The sequence below is a fragment of the Hypomesus transpacificus genome, chromosome 17, assembly GCF_021917145.1.
Source record: "Hypomesus transpacificus isolate Combined female chromosome 17, fHypTra1, whole genome shotgun sequence".
Lineage (NCBI taxonomy): Eukaryota > Metazoa > Chordata > Actinopteri > Osmeriformes > Osmeridae > Hypomesus > Hypomesus transpacificus.
In genome coordinates, this window is record NC_061076.1 from 10,442,351 (window position 1) to 10,469,633 (window position 27,283).

General features: G+C 44.0%; 1 protein-coding gene and 1 long non-coding RNA gene across 6 annotated transcripts in view; one reads left to right on the forward strand and one right to left on the reverse strand.

The window, feature by feature from the left end:
* The first annotated feature begins 3,378 nt into the window (after positions 1 to 3,378).
* Positions 3,379 to 6,503, forward strand: LOC124479064. The gene is made up of 2 exons (XR_006957352.1): positions 3,379 to 4,402; positions 5,081 to 6,503. It is a non-coding gene; the product is annotated as an uncharacterized LOC124479064 (long non-coding RNA).
* Positions 5,757 to 27,283, reverse strand: part of mettl22 (methyltransferase 22, Kin17 lysine) — a 52,369-nt gene continuing 30,842 nt past the window's right edge. For 3 of the 5 annotated variants that reach the window (XM_047037557.1, XM_047037556.1, XM_047037554.1), the window contains exons 11-12: positions 19,035 to 19,203; positions 5,758 to 6,745 (exon numbers count right to left, since the gene is read on the reverse strand). In XM_047037557.1, coding sequence (XP_046893513.1) covers positions 6,629 to 6,745; positions 19,035 to 19,203 — 286 coding nt within the window. In that variant the 3' untranslated portion in view covers positions 5,758 to 6,628. Of the gene's footprint in view, positions 6,746 to 19,034; positions 19,204 to 27,283 lie in introns of all 5 variants that reach the window. The other 2 variants (XM_047037555.1, XM_047037558.1) reach the window with 2 other exon arrangements.

Here is a 27,283-nt window from a genome sequence, read left to right on the forward strand (position 1 = left end):
CTTGTGTGATTGGATTCCTCCCTGTATTTTCAAGTACCATGGATCCTCCCCACTGTAGAAGCGGCCGATTCAAAACAAGTTTAGCCCAGCACAGTCAGAAGTTTAAGATGGCAAGAAGGAACTTCCTACGAAACTGCAAGCAGACCCTAAATGACTGCACTCGGCTTTTGTTATCCGATAACGCTGGACACGACGACCTTCAGTCCACGTTGACAAGGTACAGTTTTTTTCGAAATCATTATTTGTGATGAATCATTATTATCGTAATCTTCACCGGCTAGCTAGGCTAACATGGGGTTTTACTTGCTCACCGGCTTTGCGGATAGCTTTTGTATGTTTGTTTTTAGCAAATGGTTGCTACTGTGATATTTCTGCCTTGCTAGCTAGCCAGTAACTGACTAGTCTATACTGTTGGATAAAGACTAGCTATTTGCGTTTCGTTTTTACCCTTGAAAGCTGCAATGTTAAGGCTGGACAGTCCATATCCAACTATCTGACCACTAGTTATGTAGCTAGCAAAACGAGTTAGCCTCCGGTGCTGCAAACTCTTGAGATTCGTCTTTTATTGTTACTTAAAGTCGATTAGTCAATCTAGTTTGTATTTTGAGGCAAACTCGCTGCTGAAGGCAAACAAGCTTAACCTTGTTAAGGCTGGCTGGCATCACAAATAATGATTTCGAAAAAAACTGTACCTTGTCAACGTGGACTGAAGGTCGTCGTGTCCAGCGTTATCGGATAACAAAAGCCGAGTGCAGTCATTTAGGGTCTGCTTGCAGTTTCGTAGGAAGTTCCTTCTTGCCATCTTAAACTTCTGACTGTGTGTGCTGGGCTAAACTTGTTTTGAATCGGCCGCTTCTACAGTGGGGATGATCCATTGTACTTGAAAATACAGGGAGGAATCCAATCACACAAGCCCAGCTAACTGCAGGAGGAGCTAGGGAAATTGTGGGCAGTGATTTGCATGTGGCGTTCAGGCGTTTATTTAACGCCTGCAATTGCACGTGTAAATATGCACGCGTTTATTTAACGCCTGCAATTGCACGTGTAAATATACACACGTTTATTTAATGCCTGCAAATGCACGTGTAAATATACACGTGCTTATTTAACGCCTTCAATTGCACGTGTAAATATACACACGTTTATTTAACGCCTCCAAATGCACGTGTAAATATACACGTGTTTATTTAACGCCTCCAAATGCACGTGTAAATATGCAGGCGTTTATTTAACGCCTGCAAGCCTTAACTAACGCATACATTCATGTGTAACTTTCGCCTGCACATTTACGGCTGCAGCCGCTTATGAAACAGCTGCAGGCGCTTCCTAAACGGGTGTCCAATCAAAAATACGCGTTAAAATTACGCGTACATATGACCCTTTTGGCTTTCCATATTTCCGCTCGCCATACGTCTGCAACGATGGACGCCGCTACGCCAAGCGTCAGTATGGAAGGCCTAGTGGGCAAGTATTAAGACGCCCCCGTGCGTTAGCTAGCGTAATTAACGCCGACTTGGCATGCAAAGTCGGCGTCTTTTGCGCCTTGTTTGACACGGCCTCGTCTCAACCACGCGTAAAAAACGCCGACTTCCATACAAAGTCGGCGTCTTTTTCGCCTCGATTTGAAGCGTGTCACGTGACACGTTGCATTTACACACGTAAATTACGTCTCAAACTTTGAGACGTGTCTAGCAAACCACACGAAATTAACGCCTGGTTTGGCACAATCAGCGTCTGGTTTTCCAAAATCAAAGTTTGCTTGCTTGAATCTCCGATGGGAAATTATGACAACAATTGTAACAACTAATACGTAAGCCAAGTAGGTCAAAGGATGCTCATGCGAGCTACTAACAAATGCAATGTTGGTTAGCAAGTTAGCTATTAGTATGAAGTTGGTGGTCACAATTGCAATCCTAAAAAGGGGTGCAGACTAGAGACAAATAAATGCAGTAATATCAGACTGGCTGGTTGTATGGCTTGAAGCTTTGTGAACTTTCCTTGCACTGCGATTGCGTTGCCTCAGTATTGTGCGCGATTTGGTTTCACTGCCAACATTCCTTAATGTAAGAGGCAATGCACAAACTCAGTTGGTGGCAAAATACAACTGTTGTTACTATTCATGTCAAGTGTATTTTATTGTCATTTTCAATTACATGTGGTAGTACAAACGAAACAGAGTTTCCCCAGGACCATGATGCCATATTAAAAAACATGACAGTAAGAAGCCAGGATCAGCGTAGATGTAGCCTACAGTGACAGGACAGTATGTACAGTGACAGGGCAGTATGTACAGTGACAAGACACTATGTACAGTGACAGGGCAGCATGTGCAGTGACAGGACAGTATGTACAGTGACAAGACACTATGTACAGTGACAGGACAGTATGTACAGTGACAGGACAGTATGTTCAGCGACAGGACAGTATGTATAGTGACAGGACAGTATGCAGTGACAGGACAGTATGTTCAGTGACAGGACAGTATGTTCAGTGACAAGACAGTATGTACAGTGACAGGACAGTATGCAGTGACAGGACAGTATGACAGTGACAGGACAGTGTGTACAGTGATTGGAGGTAGCAGGTATGAAGTGACAGGTTCTCGTGCCAATATATTGTGATGCCAATTTGTTGAGCGGTCATCTTCCTTGTATAGACCTACAAAAGTGAAATACACAGCCAATAAATAAAGGTTCATCGGTTGTCCTCACATTCACACACTGTTGTCCTTATACTTAACAGATCATCTATGATGTCCTAAAGGCCCAACTCCTTCTCAGGTCACCTTCTGGCAGCAACCTTACAGGTGGGTTTCACTGTGCAACCAGGCCTACCCAAGCTGCTGCTGCTGGGCCAAGGGCTGATTGGAATGGCACATTGGGACTTGCAGATGACGTGAAATACATTTTTATTTCTGCTGTGTAAGATGTAGGCCTACTGCTTTTAATTTGAGTTGAACGCTGTTAAACACTGCCATGGTCAGCAAACACAAGCCATGGCTCTACTTCAGAAAGGATACTGTTCACAGCTGTATGAATCAATAGGACATTACCATTACCTAAATGACTTGTAGTGGTCAGGAGGTTATGCCTGTTCTGATGTAGGAAATAAACCATGTTAGATTGTTGGCTCTGTGTATTGTTTGGGTCTCCTCTCCCTGTTTTCTGTTTCTGTGTCTTTGGTTCTGTTGCAGGATGGCAGGCAGGTAGAGGAGCTGTGATTGCTGCAGGGGCACACCTGTGACCTGTGCCTTGGTCCTTAATAAGCTGTGCCCTAACAAGCTGGGTCTCTCCATTACTAGCAGGAACATCATCACTGTTTGCCTTTTAGTTTGTAATGATTCTCTACACTTGCACTGATCCCACATCCACTCCCTACACTACTAATTTACATGACCGTCACATACAACCGTTTTTTTGTAAGCACTTTCTATTGAAGAAATACACTGTTATCCATATTCATGTGGCTTTCCACTTCCTTAATTTACTTCTGGAGCAATAAAGTATCAATCTAATCTTCCAATGAACCCGGTTAACACAAAATATCGTACACTGCTAATCGTCAGCTAACTAAATGGTAGGCGAATAGACAATCAAGCTTGATATGATATAGTCATGAACTAGCACTGTTCAAAGATGTCCAACCCAAGTTCTCAATGTCTGCAGAAAAACACAAAAGAGAAGAAACCTGCTCTCGCAATGCAGTGTTAGGCTACCAATAAAATAATTGTGATAACTTTAATTTATCTTCACAGTGCCCGCTCACTAGGGATAATTTTCTATAACAAATAACGCAATGCGTCCTCTACTTTTATGAGGTGACCTGACGCTCAGGCCATTGACCCTTTAGTGACACCATCTATAAGGGTAACACCATTTTCATTATCTGGGAAATCATACCCTAACCTTTTGTTACATTTACTTCTCATGTAATACACTTTCCCCTACATTCAGCCTTATAACATACTCCAAACTTACACAATGTACCATCATTAGGCTGCAGTGTCTTGGTAAAGGGGTGAAAAATACTAAAAAAAAATACTAGCTACTGTCATGTGCCAAATACCTGCTCCTGCTGCGTCTCTAGAAATGTTCCATACTAACCTAGCCTATTACAGCATATCTCTCGCGGACGTCACCGCTCGTGACGTGAACCTGTTGTTGAGTGAAGAAGTCGTTGAGAGGCAGCAAACGTTTTGATCCCGCATCCTTCATTTATAGCTATAATACCGTTTGATAATCAATTTGTGTAGATATATGTTCAACTTAAGTTTTAGTGTTGATAGTTTAGTTCTTTGTTATTGTGTTTTTTATAGTGTTTCTTTGTGTAACGCTAGTTGGCTAGTTTAGAGTAATTTAGCGCACTCCTGTGAAGGTGGGCCACCTGAAGGACACAATATGAGGTAGCACTAAATATGTTTTAATACAAACTATAGCTCTACTATCTATGTATGTGTATGTTTATCCAACGTGAAATAGCCATATCGAAAATGAATGTAGCTATATTCATTTCTAGCCAATTTGAGTTGGCACTGGTTTTGTAAGTCGGCTAAATTGAGACGTCGTACAGTACAGATATCGTCTTAACATTGTTAGCTAGCTAGCTACTGTACACATTATCGATAGCACTAGTTATAGCTCTAAATCGGATGCCTACACACTAGTGGAGTCGTCTCTTTAAGTATACAGAAAATACAAAACAGCTGAAGGTACTTTTGGACAGGTGAAGGCTACAGCTCTAGCTAGTCAAGTAGCGTTAGCTCTACTGTAGAGTAGCAAGCTACTTCTGGACAGTTAGACTAGAGCTACAATGTACCAAGACGTGTTGCAAGAAAAGTATCATAATGATATGCTACGTACGTTGCTACATCGGACAAATGTTCACCATGAGTAGATGAAAGAAAGTTGATTAGCACTAGCTAGATGGTTGTAAATATCTGGATACTAAAGGTCGGGGAAGATTTCCGTTTCACTTGTTACGGTCCTTAAAATAACTCCTGGAGCATATGGATAAAATACACTTCCACTTAATGTTCTTTGCATATGGTCTGCTGTCTAACTGTAGCTAATTCATGTTGCAGGTGTAGATTCCGGACGAACTGGTGGAGGACGAGGAGGAGGAGTAGGGAGAGGATGAAGAGGGGTTGACACAATTAAAATATAAGAAAATTAATTCAGGCTTTTAAAATGCATTTGAATATTGTTTGTTTATACTGTAAATCGTGTTTTTTCTTCTATAAGCATACACATAAGAAGTTACAATACACAATACTTAGCAGCTGCCTGTTATACTTAAAGTTGATTTTTTTAAACAAAGAAGTTAAATTACATTGTTGAGTTTAAGTGTACACATTCAGTTCAGTTTTGCACTATAGGCTAATATGCAATTTAAACTTTGTATACAAAAATATCCATTAAATGCATAAATGTGACTATAAATTAAAGCTGAGAAATTGATTCTGCATTTGGTATGCAAAAGTTATCAGGATGTCGCAAGGGAACGTCCCCATGACTTCGCAGACAAACGTCCCCTGAACGTAATAGTTATGAGGACGTTACATGGACGTCCCGGGGACGTTTGTCTGCGACGTCCCCAGGACTTTCAGGGGACCCTACAAAAAAAACGTAATGGGGGCGTTCCCTTGACGTCCTGATAACATTCGGGGACGTCCTGGGGACGTCATTTTGTCAGCTGGGATGATGCTTTTATATTTGATTTATTATTATTATGTTTTTAATGTTTATAATTTTGAAAACCAGGCTAAGAAACGTAAGGGTGGGGCTGAAAAATGGAGACAAAAAGACTTGACCTTCACTAGACTAGGTTTTATGATAATTATACTTGGATAATTTAGAGTGAGATATAGGCCTATGCCTGATGCCAAAACATTTGAAATCACAAACTACCATACAGCCATACGTTTAACGTGGCAATGGTGTGTATCAAATCATTGTTCATCATTGTTTAATGTATTAGGTTAAATGTTGTGTAGCCTATGTAGCCTATTTAAGTTAATTTTCTGTAAATATAACCTACATATTGAACTGATGAGAATAAGAAAATTAGAATGTCCGTGGTAAATCATTGTTTTCCCGTTGGGTCAGTGTTACAGGAACGTCTGGTTAAGCAACAACACGGTCTAAGCCTGACAATTAGCCTGCCCCGGACCAGGCTAGTTTAGAAGCATAAGTTACCATAGCAACTGAGTTTGAACTACGTTTAGCTAGCTTTATGGAACTGAATGAACTAGAAATGAGTTTAACTAACTGACATAAGTGTGGCTTATTCGGTAAACTCGCTTTATGGAACAGGCCTCAGGTTTATAACAACAGTCTTATTTACAAGATTCGACTGGCAACACTAATTGATTTAACACTGCAAAATGTTAATTATATAAAGTTCCCCCTACATGTACACAATCTGTACCACAGTGTTTGTCATGAAGAACTCTCAGAGAAAGGAGGAAAAAAGGTCCAATTCTCTTTTTGGGTAATAAAAATAAAGAAAAGGTTTTACCAGGTTCAATGAAAAGCTATTAGACTGATATGTACCATGAACAAAATGGTTGCAGAGGATGATATGTGATTTAATGACTCGATCTCAATTACCCCCCTCCACCCCCCCTCCCTTACAGTGTACCAAGAGGGTTGGATCCAATTCCAGCTAGTTCTGAATCAGTAGGAACGAAGGATCCAGAACCTGTTGAGATGGCCCGAATGGGTGTGGCGATAACTTTCCACAATTCCTGCAAAAAACAGCAGCCACAGCAATTAGTTGGAAGGTTATGCATCTTACAAGCTTTGGTGAGATGCATAGGGGTAAACTCCCAACATAAACACTTTACAAATATGGCTTATGGACCAATTTCATAGAGATATGAGATCACAGAAGGACTAAAGAATGAAGAAAAAAGAATCAAAAATTCAGTGTCAAGCTAATTCCGAGATTTGTTTCTAAACGCATTATAAATGTTAGAAATGTATCGCTTCAACATATTACAATACAACATTACGCTGATTTTGTGAAGAGCCAGTTCACAATCAACACTCTGCAGTGAACATTTTACACTGGGTAGATTACAAACCTTCATCCATTTTTATTGTAGTGGTATTTGACAGATGAGAGAGGTGTAGCTTTCCCTCGAGTGGCCATGGTTTCAGCGCTCTCAGCGGACCAGTGTTTGATAGTGATGAATACTTATTTTTCAAGATTTTTATAACTTATTTTATTTACTTGGTGATCCTCTTAAATTTGGCTGGGTGGTTAGAAACACATTTTTCTGTGGTGTGACCAACTCTTAACACATTATCTACCGGTCAAAAGGTTAAGAACGCCCCCAGAAGGGACAGCCAAAAGACAAATATTCCTCAGCCTTTGCTAGAAAGGAATCCAGGACTAGGGCTGGGCGGTATGGCCTAAAATGTTTATCACAATGTAATTCGTAAGCTCTGACGGTTACGGTATTTATCACAATATAGTTATTCAAAAAATATGACAATGCAAACAGAAACACATTACTTAATACATTTATTAATATATCGTGATATCCATGATATGGATTTTGCCAACTCCCAAGCCAAGGAATTGACCAATGAACTGTCTTACCTGCACCAAGCCACACCCCTTTCTTCAGATTATAAAAATAGCAACAAATGGTCGCAGACACGTCTCCTATGAATTAACTTGGCTGGTGTATGTACAACACTGCCAAATAGATTTTAACAAAAGGAAGTACTTCAAGACTGACTGAATAACCAACGCAGTCTCACTGGATTCAAAGGACTTCTTTGACGAAAGGACTTTTGATCAAATTACACAGACACGTTTAAATACGGACTCTGCTTTGACCCACAGCTTCAACACTATGACAAATTAAATGCGACTAACCATATTTCTTAATCGTGACTTTGGCATGAAGTGATTTGTATTGTGTGTGTTTTGACTAGACCACATGTAAAACTGACTATGTTTACCACTAGACTCTTCCAGTTATTAGCCTAGACTGACAGGCCTGATTCTTCTTTCCTATTCCAGCTCTTTTCACCTTTCCATTGTTCAAATTGTTCATTTTGTTACCCAACTCTAAAACTAACAATAACGATATTCAGTACTGTTCATAATATTTCCATTCATTTCAATAAATTATTGTGTATAATTTGTTCCCTCATGATATCTAATCTGCTCTACTCTCAAAACAAATTAATTCCTTCAGAATACTAATTATTACATAATAACCGTAAGATTTCCTTGGTTGCAAAACCAAATATCAAGTTGGTTTTTGGTGGTGGGGGGGGTCAGATGGCTGAGCAGTTAGGGACTCGGGCTAGTACTCAGAAGGTTGCCGGTTTGATTCCAGGCCGTGCGATTTGACGTTGTGTCCTTGGGCAAGGCACTTCACCCTACTTGCCTCCGGGGAATGTCCCTGTACTTAATGTAAGTCGCTTAGGATAAGAGCGTCCGCTAAATGACTAAATGTAAATTTAAACTTTCAAGGCTTTAATTTACTTCCACTTCTGCAGAAGATCTGTAAGTTGTTAACTTCATTACTTGTTTCCCTTTTTCTTTTTCGTATGACTATAATAAACATTATTTTTCAGTTTCGGGTAGGGTTGCCACTTTCAATACTGAAAAATAAGGGATGCCTGCCGCAGCAGGGGCCACACCCTTCAGGGCCACAATGACCACAGGCCCGATGACGTGCCAGTGGTGGTACATCACAATTTAAAACATGTTTTCCGAAAAAATATAAAGATTGATACATGGACATTATAAAAAGATATCTGCTACTGAAATCAGTGTGAACAGATGCCCTCAGTCTCTCTCGATCACAACTCAAGTGGTCATGTGGTCATGTGGTCATAGCTGAATACACAGCTATAACTATGGATGGGTATCGAGAACCGGTTCCCAGTGAATCGATTCCTTGGAATCGTTAGCAAAATTCCTTAACGATTCTGTCAACGATTCTCTGTGCCGTTGCGCATGCGCAAACTTTTACAGTTTATTCAGACAGACTGCAGCAAACATTGCAACTAGGAAGAAGCGTTCTAAAGTTTGGTTGTATTTCACACGACAAAATGACAACAACACTTCTAACGCGTCTATTTCGCCGAAATATTAAGCGACAGTCAACAAAAATGCTGCAAGACACCCAATGCAACTGCCACGAGACACTTGCGTACCACTATCAACAGAATAGTAACTGTCATGTACCAGTGGAGGCGCTGTCACGTACCACTAGCTACTGTCATGTGCCAGTGGAGGCACTGACACATACCACTCGCTCCACTGGCACGTACCACAAGGTGCCAGTAGAGGCACTGTCACGTACCACTAGCTACTGTCATGTGCCAGCGGAGGCTCTGGCATGTACCACTAGCTACTGGCACGTACCACTCGCTCCACTGGCATATACCACTAGCTCCACTGACACAAACCACTAGTTGCCAGTAGAGGCACTGTCACGTAACAGTAGCTACTGTCATGTGCCAGCGGAGGCACTGACACGTACCACTCGCTCCACTGGCACGTACCACTAGCTACAGTACAGTACAGATTAAGTTCTAACCACCTCTCCATTTTACTTATTGTGATATGACACACAATTGTGATGTGTAATGTACAATTTAAGCTGATATTATTAAGGAAGTACATCTACTTTCGGAAACAGTAGTCTACTATTTCACTGAAGAATTAGCATCATGACATTAGCCTCTGTTGCTCGGGCAACACATACTACAGCGGTCTATGATGCATCTGTTTTCAATCGTTAAAATAAACATTACTCACAAATACATTTTCGTTGTAGGATTTATTATGACATTAGATTACAAATAAACGATTTTTGGGTGAAATTATCATTACCTGTGGTTTCAAACCAGTGTAGCTCACTGCAATGCTGTAGCCTAGTCAAGTAGGCAACTGTAGCTAACAAAAACATCTCCACAGCTGTTTACAGTACAGTAGGAAGTCAAACGGCGGCACATGTGTCGCCGGTCTCCCATCATGCGTAACCCGCCCTCTTCAGAGAATTCAGAACGCAGCGGCCCGTCTGGTCTACAATCTACCCAGACGCTCCCACGTTACCCCGCTCCTCATCTCCCTCCACTGGCTACCCATAACGGCCCGCATCAGATTCAAGACCCTGGTACTGACCTTCCGAGCAGTGAATGGAACTGCGCCCGACTACATCAAGTCTCTCCTGCAGCCTTACACCCCCACCCGCCACCTACGGTCTTCTTCAGACAACCGCCTGGTGGCTGAACCCACCTCTCAAGACCGCCCGGTCCCAGCACAAGCTCTTCTCCTGCCTGGCACCCCAGTGGTGGAATCAACTCCCCACCTCCATCAGAGACACGGACTGTCTCTCCACCTTCAAGAGAAGGCTCAAGACGCACTTGTTCCGGGAGTACAATGGTACTTAGGAATGGTTTGCTGAATCCAACGCTAGTTTCCTCAAGGTTCACAATGACTCTTGCTTAGACTGTTGCTCTTGTTGGTTAGTGGTAGCTGATTTAAACTGTTGTATTCTTCTTTTTTAGTTAATCCTATTTTTATTGCTTTCCTACAGGTACACCTGCACTTAGAGATCAATGTTGTGTAATTTTAACTTGTTTAACTACATGCTCTTATGGTCTCTTCCCTTTAGCACTATTTTTTGGGTTGTTCACAATATGTACTTCTTGTCTTTGACTACCCGCAATGCTGTGGGGCTATCTTGTTGTTATTATCAGTGACCTATGCACTTTGTGAAGCTCTCTTGGAAGTCGCTTTGGACAAAAGCGTCTGCTAAATGAATAAATGTAAAATGTAAATGTAAATGTTTGGCAATTACCCTTAGCGTAAAGGGCCCTATTATCGTCCACTCTAAATCTCCAACGTTCGGGGCCCCATTATCGTCCACCGTTTCTTCCGTTAATATCTTAAAGAAGATATGCAGCAGCAACGAAAGAAAGTAACTCATCGATATGTACACATCTTATATTGCTGCACACCAAATTACAGCTTCTTACTTTGAGATTTGAGTATGTAAATACGCTCTCAAACCGTATGTGTAGCATCTGCCTTCCGCAGCGTCAAACTGACATTTCTCCATTGAAAGTGGTTGGGTGGACGATAATGGGACCCCCTGGCTAACTGCTAAAATCAGGAAAGTAACATTTCTAGGCATATCCTGATTGGATTTCAAAACCGGAATGTTATAATATAGGTGTGTATCTATATATTAAAGTACAATGTTGCGACATAACGTTTTTAATTTGTATTATAACGACATTTTAGTAACATTGCTAACGAGCGTCGAGAGCTAGGTGGACGATAATGGGACCCCTTACTAACGTTAAATCGAATTCAACCAACGCAATCGCTACCAAGACAGTCTGGTAGTAGTAGTAGCCTACAATTTACCGGGGTAGCTTCTCCACACAGCAGGTCTATATCGCATTTTGCCTTGTTACTGACAATGATTGCAACCACTGACATTTTTATGAATGAGTGATTTCCCCCTAAATAAATGTCAAGCTTATTTACGTTTTCGGGGGCATATTTTCAGTTAGCAGATGGTACTATTTGAATTGCGATTCCATCTGAGATAGCTACTGCTGGTAACGTTGTTGTTAAAATAAGCTTCAAAGGGGGTTCTTTATTAATGAATGAATGCAATATGAGTAGGCTAAATGCCTGAAAATATCACGAGAAGGGAAAAACTTACAATGACGTTTAAGTCATAGAGACTAGGTACATTTTTACACCGGTAGGCCAAATGTTTTGATTCAACTATGAGGTTGCTGATCACCATTCCCTCTTCAGAATCAGAATGGGATTTTATTTGCCATGAAAGTTTGCACAGACAAGGAATTTGCTTTGGCAGGAAGGTGCATACAATAAACATATAGGAATCTTAAATTTAAATATGTGGTCTAACTATACTAAGGATACATAAACTAGCAATACTAACTGGAATACAATGAAATAAAATATAAGTTGCCAATTTACAATATTAAATACGAATATTACAGGAATTGAATGTAGTGCAAAATGTAAATAGTTTAAAGACATGTCATTAAAGTCAGTGTGAGCTCTTGGCCTTGTTGAGGAGGCCAACAGCGGAAGGGAAGAAACTGTTTGTGTGGCATGAGGTTTTGGTCCTGATGGACCGCAGCCTTCTGCCGGAGGGGAGTGACTGAAACAGTGAGTGTCTAGGGTGGGAGGAGTCCGCCACAATCTTCTTCGCTCATCTCAGGGTCCTTGAGGTGTGCAGGTCCTCGAGGGTAGGCAGATTGCAGCCAATCATCTTCTCCGCAGTGCGGATGATACGCTGCAGCTTGCTCTTGTCCTTGGCAGTGGCAGCAGCGTACCAGATGGTGATGGAGGAGGTGAGGATGGACTCAATGATGGCTGTGTAGAAGTGCACCATCATTGTCTTTGGCAGGTTGAATTTCTTCAGCTGCCGCAGGAAGTACATCCTCTGTTGTGCTTTCTTGGTGAGGGAGCTGATGTTCAGTTCCCACTTGAGGTCCTGGGAGAGGATAGTGCCCAGGAAGCGGAAGGACTCCACAGTGTTGACTGGGGAGTCACACAGGGTGATGGGGGTGAGTGGGGTTGTGTTCTTCCTGAAATCCACAACCATCTCCACTGTCTTGAGAGCATTGAGCTCTAGGTTGTTCTGGCTGCACCAGGTCACCAGGTTGTCCACTTCCCACCTATAGTCGGACTCGTCTCCACCAGAGATGAGCCCAATGAAGGTGGTGTCGTCCGCAAACTTCAGGAGTTTGACGGACGGATGACTGGAGGTGCAGCTGTTGGTGTACAGGGAGAAGAGCAGAGGAGAAAGGACGCAGCCCTGGGGAGATCCAGTGCTGATGGACCGGGAATCAGAGACTTGTTTTGACTTGTGTTCCCAGCTTAACGCACTGCTTCCTGTCAGACAGGAAGTCTGTGATCCTGCAGGTGGAATCAGGCACGTTCAGCTGGGAGAGCTTGTCCTGAAGCAGAGCGGGGATGATGGTATTAAAGGCAGAGCTGAAGTCCACAAACAGGATCCTGGCGTAGGATGCTGGGGAGTCCAGGTGCTGTAGGGTTAAGTGGAGGGCCATATTAACTGAATCGTCCACAGAACTGTTGGCTCTGTAGGCAAATTGCAGGGGGTCCAGTAGAGGGTCTGTGATGGATTTAAGGTGTTCCAGCACCAGGCGCTCAAAATACTTAATTACCACAGAGGTCAGGGCGACGGGTCTGTAGTCATTATGTCCAGTTGTCCTGGGCTTTTTGAGCACAGGGATGATGGTGGATGACTTGAAACAGACTGGCACATGGCATATCTCCAGGGAGGTGTTAAAAATGTAGGTAAACACCGGAGACAGCTGGTCAGCGCAGTTCTTGAGGGTGGCTTGAGAGACAGAGTCCGGCCCAGCTGCGTTGGGGTTTTCTGTCTCTTGAACAGTTTGTTCACATATCTCTCCTGAATGGAGAGGGTCGTCACTGTAGACGGGGGTAGGGGCCTCACGGGTGGAAAGGGGTTGTTCAAGACTGTCCAATTGTCTTTCAAATCTACAGTAGAACTCATTCAGGTCGTTGGCCAGGCGGGAGTCGTTAGTGGAGTGGGGGCTCTGGGCTTGAAGTTGGTGATCTGCCTGAGGCCTCTCCAGACAGAAGCAGAGTCGTTAGCAGAAAATTGGTGTTCAAGTCTCTGCAAGTACAGTCGTTTAGCCTCTCTCACCGCTTTGCTAAACCTGTTCTTCGACTCCTTGAATCTGTCCCTGTCCCCAATCCTAAACGCGGCCTCTTTGTCCAGCCTCAGCCTTCTGAGTTTAGCTGTAAACCAGGGTTTGTCGTTGTTGTAGCTCACCCTGGTGCGTGTTGATATACAGCAGTCCTCACAGAAGTTGATGTATGATGTCACAGCCTCCGTGAGCTCATCCAGACTATTGGAGGCAGTCATGAACATATCCCAGTCATTAGAGTCCAAGCACGCCCGCAGATCCTCCATAGTCTCACTGGTCCACTGTTCCGATGTCCTCACTGCAGGCTTACAGCGCTTTAGCTTCTGCCTGTATGCAGGAATCAGGTGGACCATGGCGTGGTCTGAGTGACCCAGTGCTGCTCGGGGAATGGCCGCATGGTATGCTTTACTAATTGAAGAGAAGCAGTGATCCAAAGTGTTCCCTCCTCTGGTAGGGCATTTGATGAGTTGTCTGTATTTGGGGAGTTCTTGAGTGAGATTGCCTTTGTTAAAGTCGCCTAGCACAATAACCAAGGAATCTGGATTTTCATGCTCCACGCATAATATCAGGTTGGCGAGCACATGTTGAGCCTCGTTGGCGCTAGCCTGAGGAGGCATGTAGACGCCGACCAGTATGAATGAAGCAAACTCAGGTGGCAAGTAAAAAGGTTTACAGTTAATAAAAAAAATTCCAGATCAGGAGAACAATGCTGCCGAATCACTGTCACACATTCACACAAACAAATACCACCGCCTTTCGTTTTGCCAGAAAGCAGGGAGTCACGATCCGCTCTCAGCAGTGTGAAACCTGCTAGCTGTAGCGCAGAGTCTGGGATCAGTTTACTCAGCCATGTCTCCGTAAAGCACAAAACGGAAGATGAACGAAAGTCTCTGTTTTCCCATACCAGTAGCTGAAGTTCGTCCAGTTTGTTGCTCAGCAAACGAACGTTGGAGAGAAATATCCCCGGTAACGCTGTGCACACTCCGCGCCGATGAAGTCCCACCAAAGCACTGGCCCGTTTACCTCTCCTGCGATGCTTCGCTGCTAGGACAAAGCCGAGGGTGGCTTTGACTATAATTCCCACTAAATCTGCCGCTGGAAGCAGAAAAGTGGGAAATAAATCCACAGGAGTTGTAGTCCTGATGTTAAGAAGTGCTTCTGTTGTTAGAGAACCCCGGAAATTTTGGCAGAACACTGAATTAACAGACAAAACAGAGCGCACCTAGCTACCACGGCTGTCATCGTTGGCGTCATCATATCTCTATTCTCTTGCAGGGGAAGTAACAACTTTGTTGCACGAGCATTCTTTGTTACTTCAAACTTCTGCTGGGCGTCTAGCATATGGTCTAGCTGGCTACCTTGTGCCTAAGCTCCGTGAGAAGCGTGGCATGCTTCCCAACCCGGACATAATGGTGCTCCACGTCGGCGGAAACATTCTCAGCCAAGTGACCGGGCTAGACCTGACGAGGCGAATGAAGCGAGACCTGGGGCCATTATGGAGATGTTTCCAAACACTGCTGGTGTTTTCGGATATTCTGGAACGCTGCGTCTGGAGGTATCAGAGGAGCACCAGCGCTTCTGGTATTGACAGGGCAAGACGTCGAGTCCACGCAGCGGTGTCTAGCTTCCTGGCCGACCGTGGGATGGGGAGCATTCAACACCCCCAAATACGACACAGTTTCGTGTGGATGTACCGACCCGACGGTGTCCACCTTGATCACTTTGGAAACAATGTGTTCTTGGGAAACTTCCAAGACGGTCTCTGACGACTCCTGTGCTAGCCACAGCACACACAACAAAGACTCTTTTAAGAGCCATCCAAAATGTAAAAAAAAGAACAATTAGACCGTTCAAAGTGCCGTTGTAATTTTACAACCATGGGGTCTTACAGGGTTAAATGGTACCATCTTTACATATTTGAGGTGTGTCATAAAAAGCGGCGTCACATAGGCTACATTGCGAGCTCAGCTCACGGTGTCCTACTCTATATAGCGAGCAACTCTACATTCATACGTCTCTGAGCTTGCTTTAAAATAACAGAAAACATTAATATATTGACGTTGATACATTAAGATGCTTTTATGAATCAATATGTCCTACCACTTGAGAAACACTGTCCTACACATAATTAGACAAATGCAATATTAGACGTCCCATAGCTTACAACCTCATGACCAGGTGCAACAGGTGCCTCGAGAGGATTAAGGAGTTGAAGAAGCAGATGCTGTGTGTTCCTCTTGTTGGGCAACCAACAAGTTGTTTATATCTGATTACAAATTACTAAGTTACCTACTGAGCGCTGCATCTTCATGAGCTACATTTGGCCTCCTTCTCTTCCAACCAACTAGTATCACCTCTCCTCCATCTGAGTGATATGTAATTCTTACAAAATTATGATTACAAAATTATTATCAAGGGAACACAATGGTCACAACTGCAGTCATACACTTTGCTTTTTTAAATATGTAAACACCAGGAGACTATGGGCAGCTGGGGCAGCCGCAAGCACACCCTCACAATTTCCCCAGAAATTGTATGCTCTCTAGTTTACGTTTATGGGGGCATATTTTTCAGTTAGCAGATGGTACTACCGACGCAAGCAAGCACACCCGACAATTTCCCCAGAAATTGTACCCTCTCTAGTTAAACTTAGCATTTTAATTGTTAAACCTTTTAATAGTCCTGTTAAATGTGCCTGAAAATGCCTAAACAACATACCCAAAGTACATTGAAAGCTGTTGTTGAACCATTTGGAGTACATGCATGTAAATGGTCTTTTCTGAAAGGTGACACTGAAGTTATTTCCCCTTTTGTTAAGACCCCTGTAAGTACTACTGGTGTTGAGTAATAGAAGCTTGAACACAAGGACACAGAAAGTTTCTATCTCCGACTAGATTTTGTTTTGAAAACAGAGGCATGAAGTGCTCTAGAGGTGGTAGGTATTAGCTCATTTCAGAGCCAGTCAAAGCCAGTTTGAGAAATTTGTTTAGAACAAGTGTGTATGTGTGTGTATGCGGGGGTTCAGGGCGCACAGACCCAGTTGGCTGACGAGGGGAGAATCGATAAGAGAATTGATAAGGAATCGATAAGCAGGAATTGATAAGGAATCGGAATTGTTAAAATCTTATCAATACTCATCCCTAGGTTTGACGATAATAAACAAAAAAATTGGCATTTGGAGGAACATATGAGAATCATATTTTATCCATAACTTGTTAACTTAGTTTAAATTAAACAAATGCTTTGATACTCAAAGTCTATTGGAAAAAATATATATAGTGCAGGAGACTTGAAAATGATCTTCCATGAACATCATGAACATAATGTTCTCCTGTTCTCCTTGTTCACTCACGACTGTGCGGCAACGCACCGCTCCAACGCACAGCTCCAACCTCCTTGTTAAGTTTGCTGACAGTACAACCATCGTGGGCCTCATCTCTGACAGTGACGAGTCAGCCTAGAGAGAGGAGGTTGACACCCTGACACCATGGTGCCAGGACAATAACCTCTCTCTCAACATCAGCAAGACCAAGGAGATGATTGTGGACTATATGAGGCGGCAGGAGGAGGAGCATGCACCCCTACTCATCAACGGATCTGAAGTGGAGAAGGTCAGCTGCTTCAAGTTCCTCGGGGTGAACATCAGCAACGACCTCACCTGGTCTGTTCACACGGACAAGGTGGTCAAAGCGGCCCGTAAACGCCTCTTCTTCCTGAGGAGACTGAAGAAGTTTGGTATGGACTCAGTCATCTTCACTAACTTTTACAGATGCACTATAGAGAGCATTCTGACTGGTTGCATTACAGTGTGGTATGGGAGCTGCACAGAGAGGGGCCGCAAGGCCCTACGAAGTGTGGTTCGTTCTGCTGAGTTCATCATCGGCAGGAAGCTCCAAGCCCTTCAGGACACCTACCACACACGTTGTCTCAGGAAAGCTGGCAGGATTCTAAGAGACTGTTACCACCCATCCTTCAGTCTCTTTACCTTGTTGCCTTCTGGCAGGCGTTACCGCAGCATCCGGTCGCGCACACGCAGACTGGACAACAGTTTCTACCCAAGGGCCATCAGGCTTCTGAATGGACACTGATATGGACATTGATTCACTGCACACTAGTCACTTATACACTGTCACTTTCAGCTACTGGTTGCACTATCAGTAACATTGCACTACTGTACCTCACTGTACTTTGCCATCAGGTGCCTGTATGGTCATTGACAGTCACTAATCTGCATTTTTGCACTATTGTAATGTACTCCACCTAGGTTAGAATAAGTTATAGGTATTATGTGCATTTAGGGTTAGTATAGTGTATTATTTATTGTTATCTGTATATTTAGGAAGTTTCACTTATTTAAGCTCAGAATAGATTTAAATTATGTTCTGTGTACTTATATGTTATGTTATGGCAGGTGCTTGCGTTGTCTTGTCTTAAGAATTTCAGTGCCCAGTCTGACCTTGTGTTGATCTGTGTACCTGACAAATAAATGACTTGAACTTGATTACTGGTTCAGTGGACCAGAAGTAGTAGTGTGCAGTATTGGGGCATGTAAAGCCTACTTCCTTTTATAAGTGTACTTCTTATTGCGTGGGAGGTATCTGGACCTGCCTCCGCCATTCTTTTAAATCGACTCTACGCCAAGAGACCCGCCTTCCTCTGCCTCTGATGGGCCGTAAACCTGATCAAACCAACGATGGCAGCGAGTATTACCCAGTCGGGCACAATAGGACGAGTCTTCACAGAATGCGGGTGGGATGATTTGCATGGGATGCTGCATTGCAGACAACTTGGAAAATACGGGACAAACCCCGTCCCGTATTGATTCAAAACGGCACGCGCAATTTTATTCTAAAATACAGGACAATTCCGTATTTTAAGGGAAGGGTGGCAACCCTAGTTTCTGGTGACCTAAAAGGTGACCTTTTTTTTCTGTCAGTTTACTGTGTACTTTTCTACCATGTCAGGTTATTGACTGGACTTGAACTGCTTAAATCTCAATAACAACTGGAAGAATTGGGTTGTTTTGACCGGTAGTGTATGTATTTTATACTTTACACAGACTTTCAAGGAAGACATGCATTTCAAAAGGAATGCAATGGCCCCCCTATCAATCAGGTAACAGCTCTCACATTTTTTATGTCATAAATAAGGCCAAGTGTTGGTGTGTGTGTGTCCATGCAGTCATTGGGTTTGGGGCTAGCTGTAGTGTAAGTAAGTATGTGATAGATGTGCATATGACCCCCCCCCCCAAAAAAAAAGAAAGTAGCCGGCAGCCGACAAGATATTGCTGTGTGTGTGTTTTGTTTTCCTCACCAGCTGCTCTATGCGTTCATACTGCAGGTGCTGTGGAAAGGCGGGAGCAACTTGCTGCACTTTGAAACTCGTCCGTCCACCCATCATTTCCTGCATCTCTGACAGACAGTGACGGAAGTGGTCGTAGGCCTCGCATGACACGTCCATGTGCCTCAGTGTGAAATTCAGCCTGGGTAAACCATACACAGACATACACGCGCACACACACACACAATTGTACACCCACACAGTTTATAAAAACATGCAGACATTATCACAGGGGACGTAACTCATTAATCTTTGTACCTTGTATCTGTAAATCAAAAATTATCTGAAATCTGTGAATTGAAAAATCAGTTGCTATCACATTCTCTCTGGACTATTCTGGCTACAGTGACTGGACAAGACCGTCTTCCCACTGTTAAGAACTTGTTTTGCCTGAGGTTAGGCTGTCATACCTTGAGACTTGAGACTACAGTATTTCTAGCAAATGCTGTCCAGTATTTTCCACAGTATTTCACTGTCTACAGGGCTCGACATTACCTTTTGAGGCACTTGTCCTTTGAACAAGTTTCACTTGTCTAGCACAAAAGTCACTTGTCCGGGTAAAGATTTATCATTTCACCTGTTTATTTTTTTTTTGTGTTCATGTTTCTAGCTAGCTAGCGTCTGTGACCCTAGCAAGCATTAGCAGCATTTATATTGGTTAAATGTACATAGTTATGTAATGGACTCACGCATTGGCCGTGAGACACTCAACCAGTTCACACGCTCTCACGCCAAACCTTTTATTTCTCATACTGAGAAAGTAGTCCTGCTAATGGTGTAAACAGTAACACAGCCGTGAAAGCTTGTCTCGGGGCTATTTATCTTATTTTAGATACTGTATAAGTTTAGCTAGGTTGCAAATACAGAGGATAGCCGAAGTTGAGTTAGCCAATGTCGTTACCGATGCTAGCTGTATAACATCTCACTGGGGCTATTTATCAATCCACGTTTTTTTCCGTTCTTGCGAACCTGTTTGACGTAATCTTTCATTGCCCAAGTACGGTTCCAATCCAAAGAACACAAGTCACCAAGAACGCCCAAAATACCTGGAAATGTTCTTGATCCGCCCTTTTATCAAGCCCCCACCCCTTGCCCCTCGGCTTGAAGCAACGGCCCCGGTGGATGTAGGTGGTATTGCATGTACGGTTAGGTTTCCGACTCTTCCGGTCGTTTTTATTCTCTTAACTCCATTCAACATTTACAAAACTATCTCCCCCAATCATTTTTGTTTGATTCTCGAACCTGGCTCATACTACTAGCTTTTTTATAGAAGAATTTTTCCAGATTTTTGTTAAGTTTGAAACCAATCCGAAATGGGTAAACTAGCAACCCATTTATTTGCTTAGTCAATGAAAGTTGCCTGCAAATGTGCTGGCGGATACTAACAGGGCACAAGCACAAAAGTTCACATTGGCCGATAGCCGATTTATATGAGTTTTCGGAGCTTGGGAAAAAAAGAGCCACTGTTTAAAGCTAGACAGGAAGACATGGAAGTGGAAAGATGGCCGCGTCCAGTCTTGTGCTCTCGCTTGCCTCACTGCGCCACTGAGCACTTTTCATAGAAATGAATGGGGACGCCATCTTGGAAGACAAAAGTAAGTTACTCTAGTTATATTAACTCTATGCCTTTTATCGAGGATGCATCGGATGGTGACTTGACCAGCGAGAACGCTTCTGATTTCCCAGAAGTCATTGCAAGATGTCAAGCGAGGCGGACAAACCTCACAACTAAGTTTTTACTTTTCATGGTTCAGCTAAACGGTATGTGTAAATCAGCATCTGAATTAAAATGTGACGAGAAATAGGCAGTGTAGTTGCTGAAAATGTTCTTATTTTATTGATGAAACGGCTAATTTGTTAATTTGCTCTGACTTTTCGAGCTAGCATCTCAGTGCAGTGCAGACACTAGTATTAGGTACTGTAAGTTAGCAAGGGCTACAGAAAACGTAAAATTACAGGTAGACGGACAATTTTTTTGCTTTGTTATCTAGTTTTTGTAGGTAGTCAGCGTTATCATAATGCTGAGACCATTTGCCTACTTAAGCAAGTCACAGTTTTCCAAAGCCCTTATAGTAGAACTGAGACGACACAGTAAATAATTCAAGTAATATGCCACTGTTCAAGTGTTGAGTATTAAAGGGGGGATTGACTGTTTTTTGGGGGGAATTTCACACTGTTGCTTCAGGTCCCCGAATAGGGTATGTAACATTGGTTGATCTGAAAATGGCCCGGGTGCTGTTTTATGCCCCCTGATATATCCAGTGAAATTTCCCTGGGAAAAACGCAAATTTTTCTCCTTTTTTCATGCTCATGAACATATAGATGAGCCGCGCGCTGATTGGTTGGTTTACAACGAGTGAAGCTGCGGAGCAAAGACGCAAAATGGCCAACTGCACTCACTGAAAAAACAAAGGTGGAGACTTGAAATAAAAACAAACAAAGACACTTTTGTGTCTACGCAACACTGTTTTCAACAGATTGATTAGATATCATTTGAAATGATTACGGTAGTTGTTTCCACTTCTGTTCTGTGCAAACAGGATTGCCTACAGCTTAGCAAACAAACTATCGTGATTTAACTCTGCTTCAGTTAGATAGCTATCTTGCTGAAAAATTGATCTGGACAAACATGCATCTTGTACTGTAGATGACAACACAGGTTATTTGAATGAAACACAGGAACATGAAATAACGTTTGTCCCATTGCCAAGAAACTAGGCTAAATCATCACACATTCTACCTATGCTCTTGCGTTAGCAAGCTAAACTAGTTTATATGCCTACAGTCTATGTTTTCGCTATCTAGCTGTTCTTGCATTCCTTGCAAATCAGGATTCATATTTTTAACATCCGGGATATTGAGGACAGGTAGAGCAATCGAGCCTCAATGCAATCGAACCTACTTCTGACCTATCAGAGCACAGACCTTCAGTCAAGCACTCCGAAGAAGCGGGAAACCTTCAAGCCATAGAGTTGATATAACTAGAGTAAGCTACATTTGTCTTCCAAAAGAGCATCCCAATTCATTTCTATGAAAAGTGCTCAGTGGCGCAGTGAGGTAGCGAGAGCGCGAGACCTGACGCGGTCATCTTTCCACTTCCGACTCTTCCGGTTTATGACATCATGCACCCTTGCAACTAGCTGTTCACGTCATACTTTGCGACAACCAGTTACGAGCATAGATTTATATGGTTACGAGTGTGTGAGCTAAGGCATTGCAGTGGCACAATCTATGGGCAGAATGCGGTACAAGTCCGATAAGAATCAGAGACATGATGCAAACTTAACGGAAATGTATTCTGTCACTGTATAGTATTCCTTTCACTTGTTTTTTGTAAATAGGCTATAGGGCTAAATATAGGGCTATTCTAGATGGAACTCATATGGAATCACATATGTTACATTTACATTTATTCATTTAGCAGACGCTTTTATCCAAAGCGACTTCCAAGAGAGAGCTTCACAAAGTGCATAGGTCACTGATAATAACAACAAGATAGCCCCACAGCATTGCGGATAGTCAAAAACAAGAAGTACAAATTGTGAACAACCAAAAAATAGTGCTAAAGGGAAGAAACCATAAGAGCATGTAGTTAAACAAGTTAAAATTACACAACATTAATCTCTAAGTGCAGGTGTACCTGTAGGAAAGCAATAAAAATAGGGTTAACTAAAAGAAGAATACAACAGTTTAAATCAGCTACCACTAACCAACAAGAGCAACAGTCTAAGCAAGAGTCATTGTGAACCTTGAGGAAACTAGCGTTGGATTCAGCAAACCATTCCTAAGTACCATTGTACTCCCGGAACAAGTGCGTCTTGAGCCTTCTCTTGAAGGTGGAGAGACAGTCCGTGTCTCTGATGGAGGTGGGGAGTTGATTCCACCACTGGGGTGCCAGGCAGGAGAAGAGCTTGTGCTGGGACCGGGCGGTCTTGAGAGGTGGGACCACCAGGCGGTTGTCTGAAGAAGACCGTAGGTGGCGGGTGGGGGTGTAAGGCTGCAGGAGAGACTTGATGTAGTCGGGCGCAGTCCCGTTCACTGCTCGGAAGGTCAGTACCAGGGTCTTGAATCTGATGCGGGCCGTTATGGGTAGCCAGTGGAGGGAGATGAGGAGCGGGGTAACGTGGGAGCGTCTGGGTAGATTGTAGACCAGACGGGCCGCTGCATTCTGAATTCTCTGAAGAGGGCGGGTTGCGCATGATGGGAGACCGGCGAGCAGCGAGTTGCAGTAGTCCAACTTGGAGAGGACAAGTGCTTGGACAAGCAGCTGGGTGGAGTGCTCAGACAGGTATCTCCTGATCTTCCGGATGTTGTAGAGGGTGAATCTACACGACCGGGAGACCGCAGCAATGTGGGCCGTGAGGGAGAGCTCGTCATCCATGGTAACCCCAAGGTTCCTGGCAGAGGATGAGGGGGTCACCGTCGCAGATCCCAGGGTGATTGAGAAGTCATGGGAGATGGAGGGTTTGGCCGGGATGATAAGAAGTTCTGTTTTGGCAAGGTTCAGCTGGAGATGGTGCTCAGTCATCCAGGCGGAGATGTCTGCGAGGCAGGCCTCAATCCTAGCTGAGATCCCCGGATCGGTCGGAGGGAACGACAGGTACAGCTGTTGCTTTTTTTCTTTGTGATGTGAGTATGATTTCCAACGCATTGTATCGGATGAAATAAACTGTTAACATGAACAGCTCAGTCGTTGTTCTCGCCAGGCAAAGAAAGCTTAATAGTTATTTTGGTAACCGAAATCTTCCATAATGCAGACTTACCATAGCTTACTGTCAACTTTATATTCAAACGAAATGCTATGAAATTCACACTGCCTTCAATTTATCATCAGTGTAGAAATGTGGTTTGTTTTTCCTAGAAAACCAAACGCCTATTAATGGATATAACGTGATCCAACAAGACTTGGTAATAATGTAATAAATAAAAGCTTCAGAACTGTGTCTAAAATATACTTCATTGAACATTTGCCTTTAAAAAGGGGCATATTCACAGAAGTTCAAGTTCAAGTTCAAGTCTTTTATTTGTCAGGTGCACAGAGCAACACAAGGTTAGACTGGGCACTGAAATTCTTAAGACAAGACAACGCAAGCACTTGGCATAACATAACATATAAGTACACAGAACAAATTTACATCTATGCTGAGCTTAGATAAGTGAACTTCCTAAATATACAGATAGCAATAAATAAACGACTATACTAACCCTAACACTAAAACTTCCTAAATTACAGATAACAATAAATAGTACGCTATACTAACCCTAATACACAAAAAAAAAAAAAAAAAAAAAAAAAAAAACCTGTTACAACCCTATAAACTAATCTAACCTAAATGGAGTACAGTGCAGTAGTGCAAATTTACAGATCAGTGACTTTGTCAATGACCAAACAGGAGCCTGGTGGCGAGGTACAGTAGTGCAATGTTACTGAAAGAGCAACCAGTAGCTGAAAGTGACAGTGTATAAGTGACTAGTGTGCAGTAAAAATGTCCATATCAGTGTCCATTGAGAAGCCTGATGACCCTTGGGTAGAAACTGTTGTCCAGTCTGCGTGTGCGCGACCGGATGCTGCGGTAACGCCTGCCAGAAGGCAACGGGGTAAAGAGACTGAAGGATGGGTGGGAACAGTCTCTTAGAATCCTGCTGGCTTTCCTAAGGCAACGTGTGTGGTAGGTGTCCTGTAGGGCTGGGAGCTTCCTGCCGATGATGAACTCAGCAGAACGGACCACACTTCGTAGGGCCTTGCGGTCCCGGTCTGTGCAGCTCCCATACCACACTGTGATACAACCAGTCAGAATGCTTTCTATAGTGCATCTGTAAAAGTTAGTAAGGATGACTGAGTCCATACCAAACTTCTTCAGTCTCCTCAGGAAGAAGAGGCGCTTACGGGCCGTTTTGACCACCTTGTCCGTGTGAACAGACCAGGTGAGGTCATTGCTGATGTTCACCCCGAGGAACTTGAAGCAGCTGACCTTCTCCACTTCCGATCCATTGATGAATAGGGGTGCATGCTCCTCCTCCTGCCGCCTCCTAAAGTCCACAATCATCTCCTTGGTCTTGCTGATGTTAAGAGAGAGGTTGTTGTCCTGACACCATGATGTCAGGGTGTCAACCTCCTCTCTGTAGGCTGACTCGTCACTGTCAGAGATGAGGCCCACGATGGTTGTGTCGTCAGCAAACTTAACGAGGAGGTTGGAGCTGTGCGTAGCCGCACAGTCGTGGGTGAACAAGGAGAACAGGAGAGGGCTGAGCACACAGCCCTGGGGGGTGCCTGTGTTGGTGATCAGTACAGATGAAGTGCGGTCACCGATTCTCACCACCTGTGGCCTCCCCGTCAGGAAGTGGAAGATCCACTTGCAGAGGGAGGTGCTTAGTCCCAGGTCCACAAGCTTGGAGACCAGTCTGGAGGGGATGATGGTGTTGAATGCAGAGCTGTAGTCAATGAACAGCATCCTCACATATGTATTCCCCTTGTCCAGGTGGGAGAGAGCGGTGTGCATGGTCAGAGCGATGGCATCGTCTGTAGACCTATTGGACCGGTATGCAAACTGCATAGGGTCCAGTGTGGGGGGCAGCGAGGAGCAGATGAATGATTTGACTAGCCGCTCGAAGCACTTCATGATGATAGAGGTCAGTGCTATTGGGCGATAGTCATTCAGACATGTGACCTTGGTGTTCTTGGGCACAGGGATGATGGTGGTCCTCTTGAAGCAGGTGGGGAGTACAGACAGGTTAAGGGAGAGGTTGAAGATGTCACTGAAGACCCCTGCCAGCTGGTCAGCGCAGCCCCTAAGGGCCCTACCTGATATGCCGTCTGGGCCAGGTGCCTTGCGAGGGTTGATCTTCTTAAAGCATAGCCTCACCTCAGCTACAGTTAGTGTAGGCACACCACTGGCTTGGCCTTCAGGTAGCTCCACTGCAGGGGGTTCACTGTCCCTCTCAAAGCGAGCGTAGAAGGAGTTCAGCTCGTCTGGCAGTAGGACAGAAGACTGGGTCTCATTGTAGCCTCTCCCTTTGTATTCTGTAATGGCTTTAAGTCCACTCCACATGCGCCTGGGGTCAGAGCCATGGTAGCTGGACTCCACCTTGGTCCTGTAGGCCCTTTTCGCTGCTTTGATGGCCTTCAGAAGGTCGTATCTGGCCTTCCTGTACTCATCAGGGTCCCCAGAATTAAAGGCGACAGTACGGGCTCTCAGCTTGGCCCGGACCGCGGCATCAACCCAGGGCTTCTGATTTGGGAAAGACCGGACAACCTTCTTGGGGACAACGTCATCAATGCAGTGCTGGATGTAGCTGGAGACAGTGTCTGAGTATTCGTTAATGTCCCCATCTGCTGCGTCCCTGAACATCAGCCAGTCAGTGGTGTCAAAGCAGTCCTGGAGGGTCGCCACACACTCGTCACTCCATAGGTGAACTGACCTCTCAACCGGTCTGACCTGTTTGAGCTTTTGTTCATATGCGGGGAGAAGAAGAATGGAGGTGTGATCAGCCTTCCCAAAGGCAGGGCGGGGGAGGGGTTTGTAACTGCCCTTGAATGTTGTATAACAATGGTCAAGGATCTGGTCTCCACGTGTGAAGAAGTCAATGTGCTGATAGTATTTGGGCAGGACTTTCTTCATGTTAGCTCTGTTGAAATCACCAACAACAATGAAGGCTGCCTCTGGGTGCACATTTTCCAGACCATTGATAATCCCATACAGTTCATCCAAAGCAGCGGCCTTGTCTACCTGGGGGGGGATGTAGACTGCACTCATGACGACCGCAGTGAATTCCCGAGGTAGATAGAAGGGTCTGATTTTTACAGTTAGCAGCTCAAGGACCGGAGAGCAGTGAGATGCTAATACCGCTACATCCGTAGCCCAGAGAGAGTTAACCATAACACAGACCCCTCCGCCCCTGCACTTCCCTGAGTCAGCTGTTCTGTCCTGGCGGTATATGGTGAATCCCGACGGGGTAACCGCTGCGTCGGAGATCTCCGGAGACAGCCAGGTCTCAACGAACGCCAGTACACAGCAGTTCCTGATGTCCCGTTGGAATTTGACACGAGCGTTAAGTTCATCCATTTTGTTGTCGATGGACTGAACGTTAGCTAGTAAGATGGTTGGAAGAGCAGGTTTGAAGCATCGTTTCCGAGTTCGAACAAGGACTCCAGCACGCCGGCCACGTTTCTTCTTTCTCCGTCTAGCGGGTAAACAGAACGGCGAAACAGCAAAGGGCCAGCT